Source organism: Amphibalanus amphitrite, unplaced genomic scaffold, assembly GCF_019059575.1.
Source record: "Amphibalanus amphitrite isolate SeventyFive unplaced genomic scaffold, NRLGWU_Aamphi_draft 000591F_arrow, whole genome shotgun sequence".
NCBI lineage: Eukaryota > Metazoa > Arthropoda > Thecostraca > Balanomorpha > Balanidae > Amphibalanus > Amphibalanus amphitrite.
In genome coordinates this window covers 208,941-229,664 of record NW_024882085.1, presented here as the reverse complement: position 1 = coordinate 229,664, position 20,724 = coordinate 208,941, and the positions used below count along the sequence as shown (strand labels likewise).

The 20,724-nt window shown below is 54.2% G+C and overlaps 2 protein-coding genes across 3 annotated transcripts in view; one reads left to right on the top strand and one right to left on the bottom strand.

Annotated features, from left to right (window-relative positions):
- The first annotated feature begins 802 nt into the window (after positions 1–802).
- On the top strand, positions 803–14,130 carry LOC122394445 (ikaros family zinc finger protein-like). Of its 2 annotated transcripts, none has more exons than XM_043391331.1 (2): positions 803–925; positions 11,050–14,130. In XM_043391331.1, the coding sequence occupies exon 2, from the start codon at positions 11,080–11,082 to the stop codon at positions 13,648–13,650; it is 2,571 nt and encodes an 856-aa protein (XP_043247266.1). In that variant the 5' UTR covers positions 803–925; positions 11,050–11,079; the 3' UTR covers positions 13,651–14,130. The 2 variants fall into 2 exon arrangements, with proteins under 2 accessions (XP_043247266.1, XP_043247267.1); XM_043391332.1 differs by lacking the exon at positions 803–925 and adding an exon at positions 7,623–7,744.
- A 1,195-nt stretch (positions 14,131–15,325) lies between these two features.
- The window catches only part of LOC122394431 (sodium-dependent transporter bedraggled-like), a 57,441-nt gene continuing 52,042 nt past the window's right edge, over positions 15,326–20,724 (bottom strand). The window contains exons 9-13 of the mRNA XM_043391303.1: positions 19,682–19,968; positions 19,045–19,254; positions 18,538–18,684; positions 18,063–18,263; positions 15,326–16,572 (exon numbers count right to left, since the gene is read on the bottom strand). Of these exons, the coding sequence (XP_043247238.1) occupies positions 15,802–16,572; positions 18,063–18,263; positions 18,538–18,684; positions 19,045–19,254; positions 19,682–19,968 (1,616 nt within the window). The 3' untranslated portion in view covers positions 15,326–15,801. The remainder of the gene's footprint in view (positions 16,573–18,062; positions 18,264–18,537; positions 18,685–19,044; positions 19,255–19,681; positions 19,969–20,724) is intronic.

Below are 20,724 nucleotides of genomic sequence, written 5' to 3'. Positions count from 1 at the left end.
ATGACCTCAGTTTGACCTCAATAACTCCTGACCTAAGGAGACCTAAGACTTGAAATTTTGTGTGAAGGTTTCAAATTGATGCCCGGGAAGGTACTGAAAATTTGGCAGCCGTTTTCTTGCTATTCAGGAAAACCACAGGGGGGAGGGGCAAATTGCCCCCCCCCAGCGGGGCGAGGGTTATTCGTATTATCGGCAGCGTTCGATACTAGCGTTGTTCAGAGACAAGTGACAACTGCTTCAAACGGTGTAGGTATTCCAGCGCAGTCATTGTCAGGAACCGCAAAACGGTTTCGCACCCTGCCCAGTGTCCATAGTCCGTCTCCTCACATAATGCCTTCATTGACCGTTAATACCGTCTTGTTAACGATTAGTTTGGAGCCGTTCTGTCCATTCACTTGGGACCCGGGTGACGACACAGAGAAACAGCCGGCGTGGCGGCTCATCCTTTCTGTGACCGAGGAGCTGCAGCTGGTCAGTGCCGCGGTGTTTGTCGCTGAGGTCTCCTCTCTGAGGCGCCGTCGGGGGGCACGTGCGCCCGTCTCGGTATTCCCGCGGCTGCACCGACCGGCCATCCGCCCCAGCCGCCGCGTTCTCCCCGCTGATCGAACTGGTCACCGCTGCCGTCCACACAGATGTCGGTGAACAAAAGTGTCGCCGGCGGCTGGCGGCCGGTGACCATTGTCCAGTCTAGGGGGCCGAGTTTGAGCCGCTGTCCGCTGGGCGGCGCTGCGCTCGCCGAGGGGGCGGCCGCCGCCCGTAGGACGTGCCGCAGGGGATGGCGGTGCGTGCTGATCTCGAGAGGGGAGAGGAGGCCGGCCAGAGGTGACGGGGTGGCCGCCGGCGCCGGACACCGCCGCCGTGAGTGAGTTCAGAGAGTGGGATCGGAGGACGGAGCCGGGGTGACACGGCGAGGAGCGCGGCACAGGTAGGTGTCCCAGGGAGGGCGTGCTCAGGTGGGGCCGTGACACGGCGCGGAGAGACGGGTGATCATGATGTGATTGATCACTCGGACGACCCTGCTGTTTAGTGGATCGGCAGTGGTCAGTGGATGTGGACTCCGGTGTACAGACTTGTGTGGTGATTGTCGCGTGGCGATGGCTTGGGCTGTGGTTTGGCGGGCTGGGCATGATAGGCTTGTTGAGGTGCATGACTGCCACACAAAAGTTTACACAGTTCCGTGATGTTGGGCATCTTTTTCTGCAGCACTAAGAATTCGGTGTTTGATACGTATCTACGAATGGTGTTTTGCCATTGCTCTTGGCTGTTATTTGGAATGGCTGCTTCTAATGTGTCATATCATATAAGGGCATCGTGAATTCGGAATGTGCTCGAGCTATAACCATTGTACTGGTTTTAAATCACATTATATGTTTCTATAACTGCAGGCTTCTATTACGCGGATAATTTGTGCTTAATTGGATCTTGTTCTTCATGACACGCATGTAGCTGCCCATCAACCAGGTGACGGATGTAGTGCGGTAATTACTGTTCGAAATTTTTTATCTGTCTTCCTACATGCATTCGGAAGGCGTACCTATAATTAGCTAAATATCAAGGATCGTAGGCTCTAGCTGTCGATGGCGATTCTTGTTTTAAATGGTTGCATTATCTGCCGGAGACAATGAATATGCTTTCTGGCTGTCATCGATCAGCTATTCAGTCATATATCTGCCGGTTCTGGCAGATAAATTCTTAGGTCATCCGCACGTGTGTCCGTTGGGGTATGGTATTAAGTTGTTTTTGCATTAGCTGACTCAGAATGGCGAGCCATACTTGAGTCGAATATCGTCTCTTATAAAATGGGGACCAAGTATTTGAAGTAAGTGTAACGTCTAAAAAAATTCAATTTGTCAGCAGTCTCTAATCTTACATCAATAGCGGCATCGTAAGCATAATCGCAAGCACCTCATAAAAATCGTATATCATCAGCATCCTAAGCAAGCAATAGGTATGCATTTCAGCGCAAATGTTCTTATCTTTAAATGCCGGGAGCAATGGCACTATAACTAGTGGTGCCAGCTTTAGAAAATATTCGTCCAATGTCCGTCCGCTATGTCCGATATTTTCGTCGACTGTCAGTCCAAAATGTCTAAGCCAGCCATTTTTCCAAAGATGTCCGAAAACTATGCAACATTCAGTGCTCGCCAAAATTGTCATTTACTTTCCTTTTATTGTACTTTCTGGCTAAAAGCTGAATAACACCGAACAGAGGCGGATCCAGCTCAGAGGTTTGGGGGGGGGGGGGCAAACCATAACAATTTATCGATTCTTTCCATGCATCGTATCGTCCATAGGCGTAACGTTCAAATTATGCAGTTTGGGGGGGGGGGGGGCAAATGCCCATTTTGCCCCCCCCCCCTGGATCCGCCACTGACACCGAAAGCAGGGTTTTCTGTTTAGGCACTTTTAGTGATATATACGACTATATTTTAAAAGGTTGAGATGCAGCCAGTGATTATCCGACTTTGTCCAAATCCTGCTGTCTCTGCCCAAGCAATTGTTCCGTATTGGACAGTGGACAAAGCCTGAATTCCGAATGTCCGAGTTCCGATTGGCATCTCTGGATCTAACAAATTACCTTATGTCTCGGAGCATCCAAACGATTAGTGATTACAGACTTCTTTTTTCTAGTGATTCCACACATACTTTTATTGAACTTCTGTGCCTTGACTCGACAGCGGATATCGGACACATTTGACCAAATGGCCGTTGTTATTGGCGACTTCTTTGAGTTCCATATAATAAATCTGCCCCTCCCCGACTATATATTATATAATAAATCTGCTTAGTCGGCGTGGGTGAAATTTAATGGGTCAAACAAACGTCAGTCGCATTATTCTCTGAATGGTCTTTCAGCGTGCAACGTCTTCGAAACACGGGAACTGTGGTTGTAAATAATACAAAGGAACGTAGGTAGGCTGTGCCGCAATGGCGGGTGTTGTGCGGCACAGTCTACCTACTGTCTCTCGCTGAGCAAAGCTAGCTTTACATTGGCGGTTGTGTTCATCAAGAAACTTGGTCAGGCTGACAACGTATTTCCATAAACGATTACTTGACAGGCTTCCAGTATGCAGCCAGGTTTCAGTTTACGTCAGCTTTATTTGTTGTTGTTGGGAAGGGTTAGATTGCACGACATTCGCTGTTCATCATTTTTATTACGCCGGGGACAAAGTACGCAAATTTGAAAATACAGCATTGAATAATGCATTGCTTTTGTCAGGATACCTGCTATTTTTTATTTCATACTAATGTTCTGATTGTTAGTTGGAAGTGCATTTTATGAGGCATACTTTTCCTAACTATTTCCTAACATTTCAACTAGATTTGATCACCTGTCAAATGCTTGCTGGAGGAATCTGAGTTTGATGCAAGCGGCTTTTCGTCAGCTTTTGAAACTTCTCACAGCACCGACTTTCCTGGGAAAAGATGCTTATTGCGTTTTGCCCAATCATTCTGTTCAAGAGATGCGCGGCACGAACACGGGATTCACTTTGGCGTTAGACGAAGTCCGCCCATCAGTCAGTCCATCTAACTCCGTCTGGCTGTCCGTATTTCTGTTGATCCGTCTTTCCGTCTGTCCGTCTGTCACTGTCCGTCTGTCCGTCCGTTTATCCGTGTATCTGGCCGTGTACCTGTCAGTCCGGCTATTCGTATTATATCCGTCTATCCGTCTGTCCGTATGTTCGTCTGACTGTCTGTATGCTCGTCTGTCCGTCTTTCCGTCTGTCCATCTGTCCTTCCTGTCTGCCATCTGTACGTCTGTCCGTCTATCCGTCCGTCTGTCCTTCTGTCCGTCCGTCGATTCCTGTATCTGGCTGTGTATCTGTCAGTCCGTCTGTTCGTATATTCGTCTGTCCGTCTGTCCGTCTGTCCGTCTGGCTATCCGTCTGTCCGTCTGTTTGTAAGTGTATCTGTCTGTCCGTCCGTTGGTCTATCCGTCCGTCCTTCCGTCCATCTGTCCCTTTACTGTGTGTATGTGCCTCGCTATCCTATCTCCCAATGTTGCATTCCACCGGCCACACCGTTCTCTGTTCTGCCGACTGCCGCGGCTGCTGAGTGCTGGTGGGACTCCGCTCGCTGCCCGGCCCTCCCCTCTCCACTGCAGCCGCCGCCGTGTCGCCGTCCATTTTCCCTGGCGCGCTCCCCTCCGACCCTCCTGTTTAATTTACATTTTTATCCCTGATTTAATATTCGGCGGCCGGCGCGGGGCGCGGACGGCACGTGCCGGCGGCGTCGCGTGCGCCGCTCGCGCCGCGCCGCCGCCCCGACCATAAAGGGCCGCTAAAAAAGCCGGGCGGCCGCCCGCCGGCCGGCAGCCAATCAGCTCGTCTGATGGCACCGCACCGGCGGCGTAAAAAGCTGCACACCGTCAAAAATGGCCGACTAATAGCGGCCCCCGCGGCGCCATTATGAAGGGTTGCTTATAAAAAGCCCGGGCGCGAGCTGGATCGCGGGTAATAGGGACACGATCAAAATGTCGGACAGACCTGGTGGTTTTGGTGATGCTTTAGTGGGTAAAGTGGCAAATGATTTTTATTAACGGGACTGATAATAAAGGTACAGCATCTGATGCCTTTAGTGCTGATGGTGAGCCTAATCAAACACTTTTTAGTTGATAAAAAAGAAAATAACACTGGTGCGTGGTCTAGGATTCGCCTGGTCACTCGTGTGGTAGTCACCACAGTTGCAGTCCAGTTGCGATGGGATGCCGTTTATTGATTTATCTTCACGACAAGAAGAAACGTTTTATTATAGCCTATTTTTGTTTTTATGTATTTTGACTCAGACATTGAATTGATCGTTAGGACTACACGCCACGTTTGTAGTTCTAAGTTTTCAGCCAGGCCAAACTTTTAAATTGTGTTCAGATTTTGCTCTGATTTGCTGTGCATGTGCAAGGAAGGCAGGCACATCGTATACCTATTCATTGATTTGTCGAGCTCGTCTCACCGTCGTCAGTGATGCCTAGGTCTGTATCTGGCGGAGTAATCAGACCACCGCCCCTTCGTTCCATCCCGTCCCCTTGCCTCCGTCAGACGAAATTCTCTGGGATTTTATCGGAGACTCGGTCGATGCTTACGGTAGTAAAACCACCAGACTTGGCCGTTTTAAGAATTCCTCTTCGTACCACCCGGCTCCGTGCCAGTAGCCGTCCGTTTGCGCCGCTCCGGTCTGCAGTGCGCCAATATCGTCTGTTCCGCGGCGCTATCGCCGGCTGCGCGCCGAGCCCGCCGCTGACTCAGACGCCGCCCCCGCGTACAATCACCACTTTATCATAGTTTATTGGCCATTTTATAAGGGAGGGTATTTTAGGAATAATAGGAAAACGCGCCGGCGGCGCGCGGCGACTCGGGATGGCGCGGCTGCGGCGGACGGCCGGGGGCGAGAGTAGTGGCGGCGCGGAGCGCACGGGGGGGGGGGAGGTCTCAGGAGACCGGCGGCAGAGAGGCTAGATGGCTGCGCTGCAGACCCCAGCTCGGCGGCCCCCTGCCAGCTGAAAACAGCCGCCAATAACCACCACCGGCGCCCCTCACCCATTCAAAATTGGAAATATGAGATTATTTAGGGTGTGCGGACGAGGGAGGGCCGATCAATCGGCGGCGATGGCCGCGACGTGCCGCGTCCGATCGCGCCGCGTCGGTCGCGACGGCGCGGCTAAAGGGTGCGCCCGCCGCCGGCCGTCGATGAGTCAGCGAACGGCGGCCATTTTTGGGAGCGGCGCTCCGCGATGGCGGGACGGCTGGTGAGAGAGCTAAAACAGCTGAGGGCGGCGCCCGTTGCACGACCGGCCGCCGCGCTGTGCAACGGACCGCGGACGGCGGCGATGGCGGCTGCTGCAGAGGACCGCGGGAGGCCTGTGGTTGGAGTGGTGCTACTGCTGACTGCTGCGCTGATATGTGTCTGAGGACTCACTGGGGATATTTTTGGACCGTTCTTTGTGCTTGAGCTCCCCACAAATGGATTTAGCTTAAAGTGAACAAAGCAACCTGCTAAACTCTCATAATGATACAGTTGAATTAGCTGCATAAGTGATTTCAGCAGCATTTTGCATCAGTTGATGAACAATAAGCTCGACTCTGGCTATGTAGTGTTGCAGTTTTCATCACCTTCCTGGGCCTCTGACGGTACTTTCCACCTGCGGCTTCGCGGTGGCCAGGATGTCGCGGCCCGGGGGTGTCACGGTCCGGGGCGGGTATCCAGCCTGCCGTTCGGACTGGGCGAGTCTGCCGTCCACATGACCGGTCTGCCGTCCGGTACTCCTCGGACCATCCGGTACCAGCTGTTTACCGGTCCTCAACCGCCGGCCTGGCCCACTTCTGAGCCGGCACAAGAATGCGATTTCCCCGGGCCCCATTGTTTATTCCTTTCTGTGCCCTCTCGCTCTCACAGAGAGCATTTCCTTGGTCGGGGAACACAACAACATGCCCTGACGGGCCGCGCCCGGGGCGGGCGACATCCTGCTCCGAGCGCAGCCTTCCGCGCCGCCGCGCGCACCAGTGCACCAGCGCACCAGCGCACTGCCGGGGCTGGACCAACCAGAGCCACCATCACCACTCCAGGTGGTGCAGTTACCAACTGGCACAGCCGCCATGGCCGGAGTCGCAGAGGGACAACCTGTTTGGTGTGGTGATCTGGAGTCGCTCAAAATGTCTCAAAATAGACGCAGCAAGTGACAGCGCTGTCGGTCGAGACGGGAACGTAAACGTCCTCTGTCCTCTTCTCCGCCTGGTTTTGCTGACAGTTCGCATGGTTCGTCTGGTTCGCCTGGTTCGCGTGGTTCTGGCGTTTCTACTGCGTCTGTTGTATTCTACCGCGCTCGAGAACATCCTATATTCGACTTATTCTTACTAGCTGGGGCCGGCCGAATGAAGCTGTTTTACCGTATATGATTCAAATGATAAGAGGCTCAAAAAAGCATTTTCATGAGGCCACATACGCTATGTGGTTTATTTAATTGCGTTAAATGATGTTCATTGCTGGACGCAGTTACAAAAACATATCAAACGGTATTTTAAATGAATGTCAAATGAAATGTCATTTATCACTATCGGATAAGGTTAAACTTTATGATAAAACGTCATATTTTTGTACCTTATACTTTACTTTGAATGCATTTTGAATTTATTCAGTTGTGTATATGTGGGATTTACGTTTAAAAGCAATGATTTTAAATTCATTTGATTCTCTTCGTGAAGCACCATAATTGAGCTTATTTACTCTTTGCGATTATTACGGTGGATAAATGGATCTCGTAAAAAGAAAAATAATTCAAACAAACTTAGGTATCTGTTCACTTTGTGGTTACTCAGCATCAAAAGCAGAGTCGCACTCTATCTTCCGTCCGATCTTAGCGGGCTACCCTACCGAATTAGTCCCGTCCCGGTCCGGCAATCCCTCCATGGCCCACCGCCGCGCCCGTCCCGCTAGACCGGCCATGCTGTCACCCTTTCGAAAGTGTTACACGCAAACGCCCACATCCGCACGCGCTCCACGCACATGCGTCGCTGCCTGGGATGTGGGTCACCGTTTTAACCCACTTTACCCCACAAACAAACAACAATGGCGGAGCGGGCGGCGGGCGGCGGGCGGGCGGCGGTGGCGGCGCGGCCCGCAGAAGGGTTGTGCGTGTGCGTGTGCGTGCGTCGCCGACGTGTCGCTCCCGGTGCGGGCCTGCTCTCGGCTGTCGCCTCACTGTCGCACCGTCCGTCCGTCCGTCCGTCGCCGCTCTCCGTCGGAAGCTTAGGTGAGGACACATTGGTCTCCTCAGAGTGAACTTTCAGTTTAGTGTGGTGTTACTGTTTTGAATTGACACGCATAAACATTTATTGCATTGTAGTGCAGTGTACCCTGTTTAAAAAGGAAATATTCCTTATCATGTTTATTTTTATACGCAAGGTAAGTAGTCGAATTTTTTTTAGCTAATTGACCATATTGATTGTTATAGTCGAGGAGGTATCATGGAGCTTCTTTGAAGCCTTTAATTGCATTTTGCATTTTTACATGCATAATTAAATCATGCACATCATTAGGTACGTGCCGGTGCTTTATTTCATTATTCGAATGAAATGCTCTCTGGAGTCGTTAGTCCATTTTACACTCCATTCGGTACCTACTCCTTATTGGAAACAATACCAATCGGATTTAAAAGTGTCTTGATTTTGCGTAACGTTCATTTTAGTTTATCTTCTACTTTTGACCCGACCGCTCATTCCTTCTTATATTATTTTATAGATAAATGTGTTGCTAGTTTTAAGCGAATACGTTTTATATTATTCGCAACGCTTCTGCGATTAAATATATGAGAATCGTTTGTTAATACTTTTCTCATATATTTACCTTTAAAATATATCATGTGTCGTCATAAATCATGCGTAAAAATTGTTTTTATATTATTAGCTCTATCATATATTTTTGTTTTTGATAATTTCATAAACCGGTATACACTGAACAAAATATCCCGGTACAATTACGTCCGGCTATTGTTGGTTCGCTGATCGTTATTCTTTTTGCTGGTTCTCGTTATGAAAATTCAGGAAATAATATCGAGAGCTAACACAGTAGAGCTACAATTCGAATGTAATTGACTCTCTGAAGGTGGACTATAACGGTTGAAAAAGTGATCCCATATATCCCAGTTATTAAATATGGCAGGTTCTATAGCGATTAGTCACACACTCGCATTATTTTACATTTCCTGTGTCATTTTTCTGAACGCTTTTCACTGTAAAATTCGGAAAGGTTTCTTCATTCGGTTGTAGTCTCCTTGTGGTGGTATGAAATTGCTTAGCAAGTATCTGAAGAAGCATTGCTTAGTTTCATTTCTCAGTCAAACATATTCCCATCATTTGCCGCTACCTCCGCTCGTGTGATCAGCTGTGCTCGCTTCAGTTCTGTCCCCATGGTGCCACCCCTCTCGCTGCTGATGGCCCGCTCACTTTCGCTAACCATATTTGCCGGCTGCCGTCCGTCCGCTCCTTCCGCGAATCATACGCGCCGCGGGAGGCAGCTTTCACTTTTGACGACTATTTCGGTCCGCGGCGACAGGGAGCAACGGCCGGCCACAAAACGCTGTCCGCGAGCGGCGCAAAGGGTTCGGTCCGCACTACCTACAGCCGAGGACGGGCTGGAAAACACCCCATATACCGGGCACGTGTCGCGCGCCGCAGCCGGCCGGCGCACCGCCTGTTCCGCTTCCCGGTCGGCACAGGTGGGGCGGCGCCCGTTCGGCCGCCTGCCCGCCTGCCCGACTGTTTGCCGATCCATATTTTTGTCATTGCGGAAGGCGCGGCGTCACCGAGCGGCGCCGGGGGGGTGGCATGTCGCCGGCCGCTGACGAAAACAGACGGCGGCCGCAGCGCCTCTGGCGGAGATCGCCGGCAGCTCGTGTAGTGTCGGACCGTGTTGGAACTTCGTCATGAGGTCTTTATCAATCAGTTCCGGATTATGACTACCTCGTGGCTTTCAGAAATCAGCATCCAAATCTGTTGGAAAGGCGGATAAAGACTCTTCGGCAAAGGCGGAGGAGGAGACGCTCTGAGGCGTTATAAATCGGTAACGGTCACGGCTTATTTCCCACGATCAGGCGAGACGTTTCAGCGAAAGGATTCCACTCCACGCTCTTATCCCTCTTACGGGTCTGACTTGTGGCCATGCTGCTGCTTTGCTTGCTTGTGTTCTGATTAGCCTGTGGCCGATTTTTCCGGCACTTACCATTCATATGCGGGCGGCTTCTCTTCCGGTTCGCTCAGATGGGTGGTGCGGTCGTGTTTGCATGATCTATTTTTATTTATGCAGGGTTGGTAATTAGGGTAGAACATGTAATCACCTATACTAATCATGAGGTGCGGAATAACTCACCATGTTCTCTCTTGAACGAATAAGTGAGTAGAACTGAACTAAACTCATGACGTTGGATCATGACCCAGGGCTTCCATAAAGTCGTATCGTTGGTCGGCAAGTCCATTACCTGTAATGAGGATTTCAATGCTTGTTACGGATTTCTAAATGTTATCTTCTTTTACACGATAGACAGGCTCGCATTTCAGCTTTTCGACATCATCAGATATATCTGCCTAACTGGCGCACAATCACCCGAGACACCGAACATTTTGGGACCGGGCAGCCGATGAGCGGATTCCGTATTTAGCCCTCGGTTTCCTTTTCAGCGGTCAGTAACCCTTTCTTCCGCTTCCTCCCCTCCATGGCACCGATCGGGGGTCAAAAATCGGATCACCAACGCGGAAGTGGCTGTGTGTGTGTGCGTGTTTTCCGATGGATTTTACCGGCACTACCGGAGCCTGTTTACGTGGCCCACTTCTGGCGCGGCGCGGCGAAAGCGCGGGGAGGCGCGGGCGCGCGCGAAAGGGGAGCAGGCGGGGTGCGTGTGTGCGTGAACGGCCGATAACCGGGTCGGTGGCAGCGCGCCGAACGGTCCGCCGACAAACAGTGTGCGTGCCGGGCGCGGCGGCGGCCAACGGCCCGGCCGGTCACACCGCCCGGCCATGGGACGGTAAACGGGACGCCAGATAGGTGCCGCGGGCGGAACGGCGACACCGGACGGCACCGGAATAACTGACGGGTGCTAAACGGGATACAGGACGGGAGAAGAGATATTTAGAGCAATGATCAGACCTGACATCGCGACTGCACGGTGCTCGAACGTATTTTAAGCTCACAGATTTATAAGTTCAGTGCAGCTAATAGCGATTTGTGTATGCATAATCATTCAGTGAAACTGGCTCTTGGTATCAATCATGTGAGGATGATTTCTAGAGAAAAAAGCACGTTTTCCACATCACCGGTTGTAAGATGGAGTGTTGTAAGTCAAAGATAGGAGGGCTATAAAGAAAAATAAGTACCTATATGTTGCCAGCGCAAAAAAAAAACGTGTGCGAAAGTTTTCACATTCCCACTATCGTAAATCAATGTTCGGCAACCTCGTTCCAAATGGGCCGTCTCAGTCGCTGTTAGACAGCTCGGGCAGTCCATTGACTCCTTGCTGAAGTCTCATGGAATGCCAAGTCTCTGACCCGCGCCGTCCTCCGCCAGGTACTCTCTGCTGTCTCGCCAGCCGCGCCCATGCTGGAGGAACCGCTGAAGATGGCCCCGAGCCATGACCACACGGGCGGGCCGACCGGCGGCTACCAGGCTAGCCTGCACTCGCCGCCGCCAGCAGCGCCGCCGTCGCCGCCGCCAGACGCGCCACCATCGCCGCAGCAGTACCCCTCGCCGGCCGAGCCGCCTCGGCCGCGCGAGACCAGCTCACCCGACTACAGCCTGTACGGGTTCGGCGCGGGCCACGGCGGCTTCCCGGTGCCCGTGTACCTGGACAAACCCCGGGAGGTAGAGGAGAGGTCAGAGAACGGCCACCCGGAGCCGGCGCCCAGCCCGCCGCCGGCCGCCAACGGCCACCACGGCAGCCCGCGGCCGGCCGCGGACGGCGCCGCCTCGCCGCCGCCGGTGGAGCCGGGCTCTCCGCCCGCCGACTGGCCGCGCACCGACTCCGTGCTGCGGTTCGGAGACCGTCTCCACCCGCCCCCCTCGGCAGGACCGGAGCGGACCGGTAACGGAGAAGGAGACTGCGAGACCGGGACCGAGGACCGCGGACCGCGGACCACCAGCTCCCCGCCGGCTCCCGGGACTGAGACCGACCAGCGGCCCGAGGGAGACGCCGCGCCCGCGCCCGGCTTCAACGCCCTGCAGCGGCTGCAGCACGCGCTGGAGCAGAACGGCACGTTCAGCGTCTACGGCGAGGAGTCGCCGAACGGCGGCGGCGGCGGCGGCGGAGGAGGCACCGAGATCTACCAGTGCCATCTCTGCACCTACACGGGCAGCTCAAAGTTCCACTTCAGCCAGCACATGCACTCGCACTACGACTTCAAGTGCTCGCAGTGCGACTTCAGCACCCACTCCAACGTCAGCCTCAAGGAGCACATGAAGACGGAGCACAACATCGAGATCAAGGACTACATGGACGAGCCGGGAGTTCGCGTGCCGCGCGTCAACGCCTCCGGTAAGGTGCGCCTCCACAAGTGCAAGTTCTGCGAGTTCAAGACGGCCACCCAGGTGGAGCACTGGGAGCACCTGAAGGGCCACATCGCTCCCGAGAAGCGATTCTGGTGTCACGTGTGTCCGTTCATCACAGACGTCAAACACCACCTCACCTACCACCTGCGTAACCACTTCAACTCAAAGCCGTTCAAGTGCAACAAGTGCGAGTACTCGTGCGTCAACAAGTCGATGCTGAGCTCGCACATGAAGTCGCACACCAACTTCTACCAGTACCGCTGTGGCGACTGCAACTTCGCCGCCAAGTACGCCAACGCGCTCAAGAACCACCTGCGCAAGGAGAAGCACCGGCCGGGCATGGTTCTCAACCCGGACGGCTCGCCAAACCCGTTCGTCATCATTGATGTGTACGGCACGCGACGAGGACCCAAGATCAAGAAGGACGACAACGGCATGCCCATCCTGCCGTCATCGCTGCAGGAGAACTACGTCAACTTTATCCAGACGCAGAGCAAGTACATTACGAGTCCGACCAACCCGTGTAACAACTTCAGCTCGCCGTACCTGAAGTCAGAGCCGCCGCTGGACGCTGGCGAGGGCAAGCTGGCGCTGCCGCGCGGCTACATCCGCTGTGACATGTGTCCATACAGCACGCCGGACCGGGAGCAGCTGACCCGGCACATGATGAACCACATGACGCCCGACAGCCAGCAGCCCGAGGAGACCTCGCCCGCCTCGTCCAAGTCTGGAGACGAGGTCCGCGAGCCGCCTCCACCCCCACCGCCGTCCGGGCTCGGCAGGATGGAGCTGCTGCGCAGCGCGCTCGCACAGCCCGTGCGCCTGCCGACCAGCCACCTGTCCATGACGGCGTCCCCGCCGCCGCCGCCGCCGCCGCCTCCGCCGCCCCCGCCGCCGGCGTACCGCCGCCCGGAGCCCAGCGAGCCGGCCGCGCCGCGGCTGCCGCAGTACGACTCCCTGGCGGCCCACCGGGTGCGCGAGTACTTCAGCCGCGCGCTGCAGTCGCCGCTTCTCTACAACCTGTCGATGGCGGCCGGTCTGAACGGCGCGCCGCCGCCGGCCGCCGGCCTGCCGCTGCCCTTCAGCATGACCCGGCCGCCGCCGCAGCCGGCCCCCAGCCCGCCGCACACGCGCGTCGTCTCGCCGCGGCCCAGCTCGCCGCCGTTCTACGAGCGTCCGCCGCCGCAGAGCGAGTCTCCGCAGCCGAGCTCGCCGCCGACCGAGCGCGGCGACGTAGCGCTCGACCTGAGCCGACTCGGCAAGCGCTCGAGCAGCGACGAGTCGCCACCTCCTCCGACCAAGCACCGGCGCAAGGGGCGCGCGCAGAAGCTGGAGCTGATCTCCCAGCGTCTTCAGGAGGCGGGCGGCTCTCCGCAGCACTCTGCCGGCAGCCGGGAGCGCAGCAGTTCTCCGGAGCGCGGCGGCGAGGAGCCGACTGACTGGCGCTCCGGCGCGCACACCTGCCACAACTGCGGCATCGCCTTCAAGGACCTGGTCATGTACACCATGCACATGGGCTTCCACGACTACCGGCGCCCGTTCAGCTGCAACAAGTGTGGCGAGCAGTGCCGGGACGCCATCGCCTTCTTCCTGCACATCGCGCGCGTGCCGCACTCGTCCTAGGAGCGGCCGGCGCCTGCTGTGCCGCCGGCCCGGTGCCTCACCGTTGTCTCGTCACACCACCGCGTGCCTCGAGCTCAGCTGCTGTGTCTCAGTGTCTCACCATCGCAGCCTCACTGGTCCGAGGTGGCTGCATCTTGTTGATTGTTTTCTTTTTATTTCTGATAGTATTTTTGTTGGTCGGTTTTGAAAGCGCGACGGCCAGTAGAAGACGAATTTGCATATCTTGCCTGCATTTAATCGTGTGAGTCATTTATTGTTTATTTATGCGTTGTCGCTGTATTTGTATTTTTATGGTGGTTGTTCCTGAATATCTAGTCCGGGCATGACATCGTTGCTAGACTTCCTTGAAACAAAGGCAGTGACCTCTTCGTATCTCTATATCGACTGATGTTATTTTTCGTATCGTTGAACTTCATTTATAGGAAATCTTCAAACTTTTGACCATATTGTGGCCTTGACGTTAGTGCTCTGAAGTTCATTTCCGCCTCAGACTTTATTTCGGGTTCCGACTTGATATTGCTACAATAGTCTTTTGTAAATATTCGTGACGTTTTTCTTGTGCGCAAGTGGTATGTATTGCATTGATTGACCTGAAGCTAGGCACTTCACAGTCCAACGTATTTGTATCGTTTGATACACAGTGTGCATGCATGTATTGTAAATGTTAGAATAGGCATTCAAGGATATCTCAGGGAATCGCAGGGATTTTGTGTGCACGTTTAGTTACACTAAGTGCATTTCGCATGAGCTCACTGGCATTTTATCGAATCGATCTCTGGAACTGGCATTTCCCCTGTGGCGCTGTCTCTGCCGGATACGGCCACCTGCTCATAGTGTATGATCTCCACAGAGCGTGTTCGCCGCTCTCTCCTCTCACTATAGGTATTAGTACCTCTGGGTAGTTCCACCCCTGTACGCCGGGACAGCGGTGCCCAACTGCCGCCGCCGTCCGAACCATGTCCAGACCTCGCACCGCTCCCAGTACAAAGGTAGACCCGCGCCCGGAGTGTCACCACTGAGCGACCGCAGTGTTTCGGTGTTTGTCTCATGATTGTCTCCGGGGAGACAGGCGCCAGGGCGGTGTTTGTCTCGATCAAGATCGCGCCGGATCTGACGGGCCTTATTGGTTGCCTCTATGCATCTCAGGAAGTTCAGTTCCGGTTGATTGGCCCGCTGGTGTAGAGCGGCGTGAACAATGTGTACAACGTACTGACAGAAACGGGTTTTCATTGCCAAATGTGTGAACAGTCGGCGTGTGAGTGTGGGTGAGTGCTTGCATCGTTTTGTAATTTCCTAGATCTGGATGTAAGATTGTTTATTCTTTTGTGGTTGGTGAATGGTAGCTCTCTAGTATGCTAACTTCATGAATAAACCGGCAAACCATTCGGCCTGTTTCTGGGGATATCGCAAGGCCCAGTTGCAGGACCGAGTCTTGGTAGAAGCTGCTTTGCGTGATTGTCGATACTGAATTTCGTATGAAGGTAGGAAACAGGTCGTGGCTAATCTATAACGTTTAATTAAATAGACGTTCAATCAAATAGATCGATGTCGGTTGTGGTACTTTTAGAAGCAGGTATGTACCAGTTATAGGTGACATCCCATGGACAAGGTCATCTAAATCTTCACCACCAGTGTTCTTATGAGGGCTCTTTCGTAGCCCCATGCAGAAAACAAATGGCTTGTTTCATTTATTATTGCACATACTTTCGGCGTCATTGACTATAGATATTATCGCACATATTGAGCCACCACGCGGTGGAAAACAGCAATTTCTACTAAAAGCATCCAGCGAAGCGATTTCCTCTTATATAAAAGCTACACTGTAAAACCTGCACCATCAACACCAAACATTGGACACAAGCACGAGTCTCGAACATGATCACATTGGACAGACGCTGCTGTCACCTGGAGCCGACACCTCGCAGCTCCAGTACACAGTTATCACGCTAGGTGGCACTCAAGTCGCGCGCGCCGCGCTCACCCGCTCACCGTATTATGTGCGGCTTCTCACCGCATCGCAGCTGCCGAAAAGTCAACCGCTCACCACAACCCGAACTCGCTGGATAGGGCCTCATGTCACAGTGGCCCGTGTCCGTGTCCGTGTCAGTGACCCGCGGCCGTGGCAGACGGCGGGCCGGCGCCGGCGCGGGGTCACGCGTCGGTAGTCTCCTCCTCCAGGGTGGCGTCGATGAGACTCTCGGCCCTGCTGGCGGGCCGCGGCAGGCCGCGTGTGGTACCGCCGCGCAGCACCTGCCGCACCTCGTCCGGGGTGAGCTGGCGCGGCGCGGCGCTCTCGGGCAGGCTGAGTCGGCCTGTCCGCAGCACCTCGCGCACCTGCTCCGGGGTCAGGTCACGGGGCAGACTCCGTGACACGGGCGGCACGCTGTCGGCCGGCAGCTGGCGCAGCAGGCCCAGACTGAATGAGCGCTGGTGACCGAGCGGCGGGGCGGGCGGCCGCCGCGGGTATCCCTCCTCGGTCAGCACGGCTGGCGGCGCGGCCGGCGCCGGCGGAGGCGCCCGCTCGGCCGCCGGCCGGCGCATGGAGCTGCCGAAGCGGCGCAGCGAGCGGCGCAGCGGTGCCGGCATCTGCTCCATCAGCAGCGAGGCGTAGCTGGGCGGCGGGTCCGAGGGCACGCCGCGCTCGGCGGCCGAGCTGGCGCGGGCGGCGGCTCCCTCCTCTGCCCGCTCAGCCGGCGCCGCCAGCTGGCGGACCGCGCGCATCGAGCGCCGCATGCTCTGTCGGAGCATCTTGGCGAGCCGGGCGCCAGTGGCGGTGCTGTAGCTGGGCGGCGGCGTGTACTTGGGCGGCGGGTCCGTGTAGCGGGTGCGCGTGCGCTGCACTGTGTGCTCCTCCTCCTCCTCGGCCGTCACTCTGCCCAGCATCGCCTCGTTGTACTCGGGGCGGTACAGACTCTGCACGCGCTGAAACCACAGAGCAGAGAACGATTAGCGTCAAACCGGAAACAGCCTATACATATGATACGGCTTTGCTAGTTACGGAGCGAGCGAAGCGAGCGAAGTCTTTCCTTAGATTAACGGAAATTTCTGAGTATGAGCGGCCGGCCGGCCGGCCGGCCGGCCGGCCGGCCGGCCGTGCGGACGCTTTTGCGAGGCTTATATCTCAGCAACCACTTGACCGATTTACACGCGGTAATTTTTGTAGGGTAGCTTCATTCCTTCTACCAAGTATTGGACCATTCCCGATGCATATAGGTGACCCCTTATGCACGTGCCACGTGCAAAACGAAGAGGTGTCAGTTTTGTAATTGTTGCAATATCTCGGTAACTACTTGGCCGATTGCGCTGAAAGTTGGTATGTAGGTAGGCACCCACTAGGCACTGCATATCCATGTGCCAGAGTTGGGGTGCTGCTGCACGTGCGCACGTGCAGGGGTCGTTTCCAGATCTCGAGAACGGCTGGACCGATGGCGCTCAAATTTGGTACACGGTTAGGGACCAGTTAGTAGGGTGCCGTGCACAAGTCAGTTGGGACCCATTTTGCACGTGCGCACGTGCAGGGTGCCGCTCCCAGATCTCGAGAACGGCTGGGCCGATTGTGCTCAAATTTGGCACATCGCTAGAAACCGGTCATTAGGGTGCCGTGCACGAGTCAGTTGGAGGTGCCCCCTCGAAATTTCGCACGTGCAAGACTCAACCCCTCGCTCGCTCCGTTAGTCGCCCCAAAAGGCGCTATACTGGTAGTTACTTCGTAAAACAACTTATTTCTCACAAGGACGTTGAGGCAATTGATTCACTAAACCCATTCCGTCACATCAATGCCATATCATACCTATGCGGTACGACATCGGCCGAATGGCTTAAAACAAGAAAACATAAATAAGAAATATGAAACAGCTACTCGTACTATCTAGGGCAGACATGTCGCTTGAAACCGTATGTCAGAGCGTAACTACAAGCGCTATTCAATCTCGACGGCTGCAGAACGTCGCATAATGCCGTGCGGCACAGCATAGCTTCAGGCGCTATCCGCTGCTGCCACCTAGCGTCAGGAATCAAAACTCGTTTTGTGTCATCCGGCACAGCATATCTTTAGGCGCCATTCACTGCTGCCATCTACCGACAGATATATAAGCTCGCTAAATGCCTTGCGGCGCAGCATAGCTACAGGCGCTATTCACTGCTGCCACCTAGCGTCAGGAAGGAAAGCTCACGCAAGGCCGTGCGGCACAGCATAGCTTTAGGCGCTATTCTTTACTGCCGTCTAGCGTCTCGCAACGACATGCGGCACAGTATAGCTTCAGGCGCTTTTCACTGCTGCCATCTAGCGTCCGCTCTGGAAACTCGCTCTGCGGTATGCATATGCCTACTACACCGCTTATTAATGCTCAGCGCTGTTGTCTTGCACAGCCGATCTGCTTATCACCCTCCCTCCCCATCCACCGTTCACTTACGTCGTAGAGGTCGCCCTCTCCGGAGCGGACGAAACGGATGGCCTGTACGAGTCCGACGATGGGTACCAGCAGGATGGGGAACATCATGAGCATGGAGCCCAGCTGGCGCACCCACAGGCCCCAGTAGCCGTAGCCGGAGCTCTCCTCCCACGTGAAGATGGCGTCGAAGCCGCCCGTCCGGAAAGACACCACCGAGAGGACCTGGCGGTGGGCGGAGAAACACAGAAGAGCGTCAGACATGGGCAGGACTCGAGCGACAGAGAATGATCATTGCGCTTCATTCAAACGAATTACACACCGAGACGTGGGAGCTCTGAGAAGCAAACGTAAAAATCCATGACCGTATTAGATTGAAATAAAAGACTGGAAGCAGACATAGTACGTTTAACATAATACGTTTAACATAGGTCATACACTTAATACATTCGATCGTGAGGTGATAACTGTATGAACATCAAGCGTAGCAATTTCTCACCAGTAGTGCCATAGGCATCAGGACGTGCCAGACGAAGCTGAGGAAGGGCCCCGCCCAGTTGGTCATGCAGCCGTTATTGGCTATCAGAATGGTGACCACTTGAGTGGACGCGAACGGCGTGCCGCGGATGTAGAACACGGCAAACAACTGCAGGGTGGAGGGGAACGGATCGTCAGACACAAGGCGAGTCGAGGGGGCGGGTCACAGTCTGGAGTACTACAAGTCTGTCTACTTTAGCGAATCGCCACATAAATTGCATAAACTTGAACAATGAGTGAGAATTTGAGGACTTCAATGCAAATGAAGCGTGTCTAAAATACATAAACGATAAGCATCTACTAGCTTGTTACTCTGATTGAAGCACTCAAGATCGATACGAAACAAAATTGATATATGACTAATGCCAGCACAAACCTCAAACAGTCATGACCTACAAACAACCCGCCTTCTCCAGCCCCACATGAGGCTACCACCCTCCCACCGCACGCGCCAAACCGCACCGCTCACCTCCAGCACGTAGATGACGACCAGCCACCACAGACAGCCGACGCAGTAGTCGAGGAAGTAGATGATGTGGATGCCGATCTCGGTCATCAGCGGCAGGCTGAGGCCGAAGCCGGTGACGCAGACGATGAACGTGGTGGTCAGCTCCCAGGAGCGCATTTTGGCTGGACAGACGGAGATGACGGCCTCGACCACGGCTCGCCAGATGGCCAGCTGGGGAGGGGAGAGAGGTCAGAGTCAGAGACGGGCTGGGTGGGTGGCATACCACACCGTGCTGTAACTAAGATGATTCTATAAACAAAATTTCAATCGTATCTTACTCCGTTGTTTTCCCTTTTCAACCGTCCCACCTCTTTCACTGCTCCCTGAGTCACGTGAGATGCTCACCATTGCCCAATGCCCATGCTCATCCCCGTCTCTCTTCTCTCTCTCTCTCTCTCTCTCTCTCTCTCTCTCTCTCTCTCTCTCTCTCTCTCTCTCTCTCTCTCTCTCTCTCTCTCTCTCTCTCTCTCTCTCTCTCTCTCTCTCTCTCTCTCTCACTCTCTCTCTCTCCCTCTCCCCCTCCCTCCCTCCCTCCCTCTCTCTCTCCCTCTCTCTCTCTACTCCCTCTCTCTCTAATCCCTCTCTCTCTCTCTCTCACCTGTTGTCCCACTCCAAACAGCAGCAGAGCCAGGTAGAAGACCAGCGCCCAGAACGAGCTGATGCCGCTGCCACCCACCACCGCCAGAAGCGAGGGGAACAGCTCGGTGGCCAGCCGGTGCACCTGGTAACCCGAGCTCCACACCGTGCCCTCCTCGCTGGCTGCCGACAGCTTGATGATGACGCCCGAGACCAGGTTGGTGTAGTGCTTCACCTCGGGCGGTGTGCCGCCGGAGTGCGAGGAGCCGATACCGGGCGCGATCAGGAACCGGCTCCGCTGCTCCGTCTCTGTTGAACGAGAGAGCGGTAGAAGGTGTGGTCAGAGACTGATGTGAAAATTTACCTTAACCCGCGACCTGGTGGGGGGGGGGGCTATTTTTTGCCCCCCCCCCTCCAGACTTTTCGATATATCTCCAGAACCGCTGCGCCGATCGTCACCAAACTTTCAGTACCCTCCCGGACATCAATTTTACACATTGTGACCAAAAATTTTTCCAAAAGCTATGATAGGTTGGCCGTAAATGACGTCAGAGTGACGTCATGTTCTGCCGTTTTCGACCCAAAAAAGGGTTTCGCGGGAAGAGCTGTCAGGCCTATAGCTTTGCAAATACAGAAAAATGTTTAAGACATAAAAGCTGTAGAATTGACAGGGCTACAAAACTGCTATCTCGAATTTTTGAATTTTTTTGATTTTGACCCCCAAAAATCAAAAAATAGATTTTTTGGATATAATAGTCAAAAAATCCAAAAAGTTTTTTGAATTTCGCAAAAACCGGAATATATGTGATAGTCCTTACCGCCTTCCATCCACATACCAAATTTTAGATTGATACCTCTTTTTTTGGCGAAGTTATAGCGAAAAAACTGTTCAAAATTGATGACGTCAAATTTTCAAACTCAATTTTTAGCAATTCTAGACCTCGTAGTGCAAAAAAAAAGACCACCATTAGACTCCCCGTGACGAGCTGCATCGAATCGATACCCATTTTATGCAAAGATATCAACTTTGAAATTTGACCTTTTTTGACCTGACCTTGACCTGAC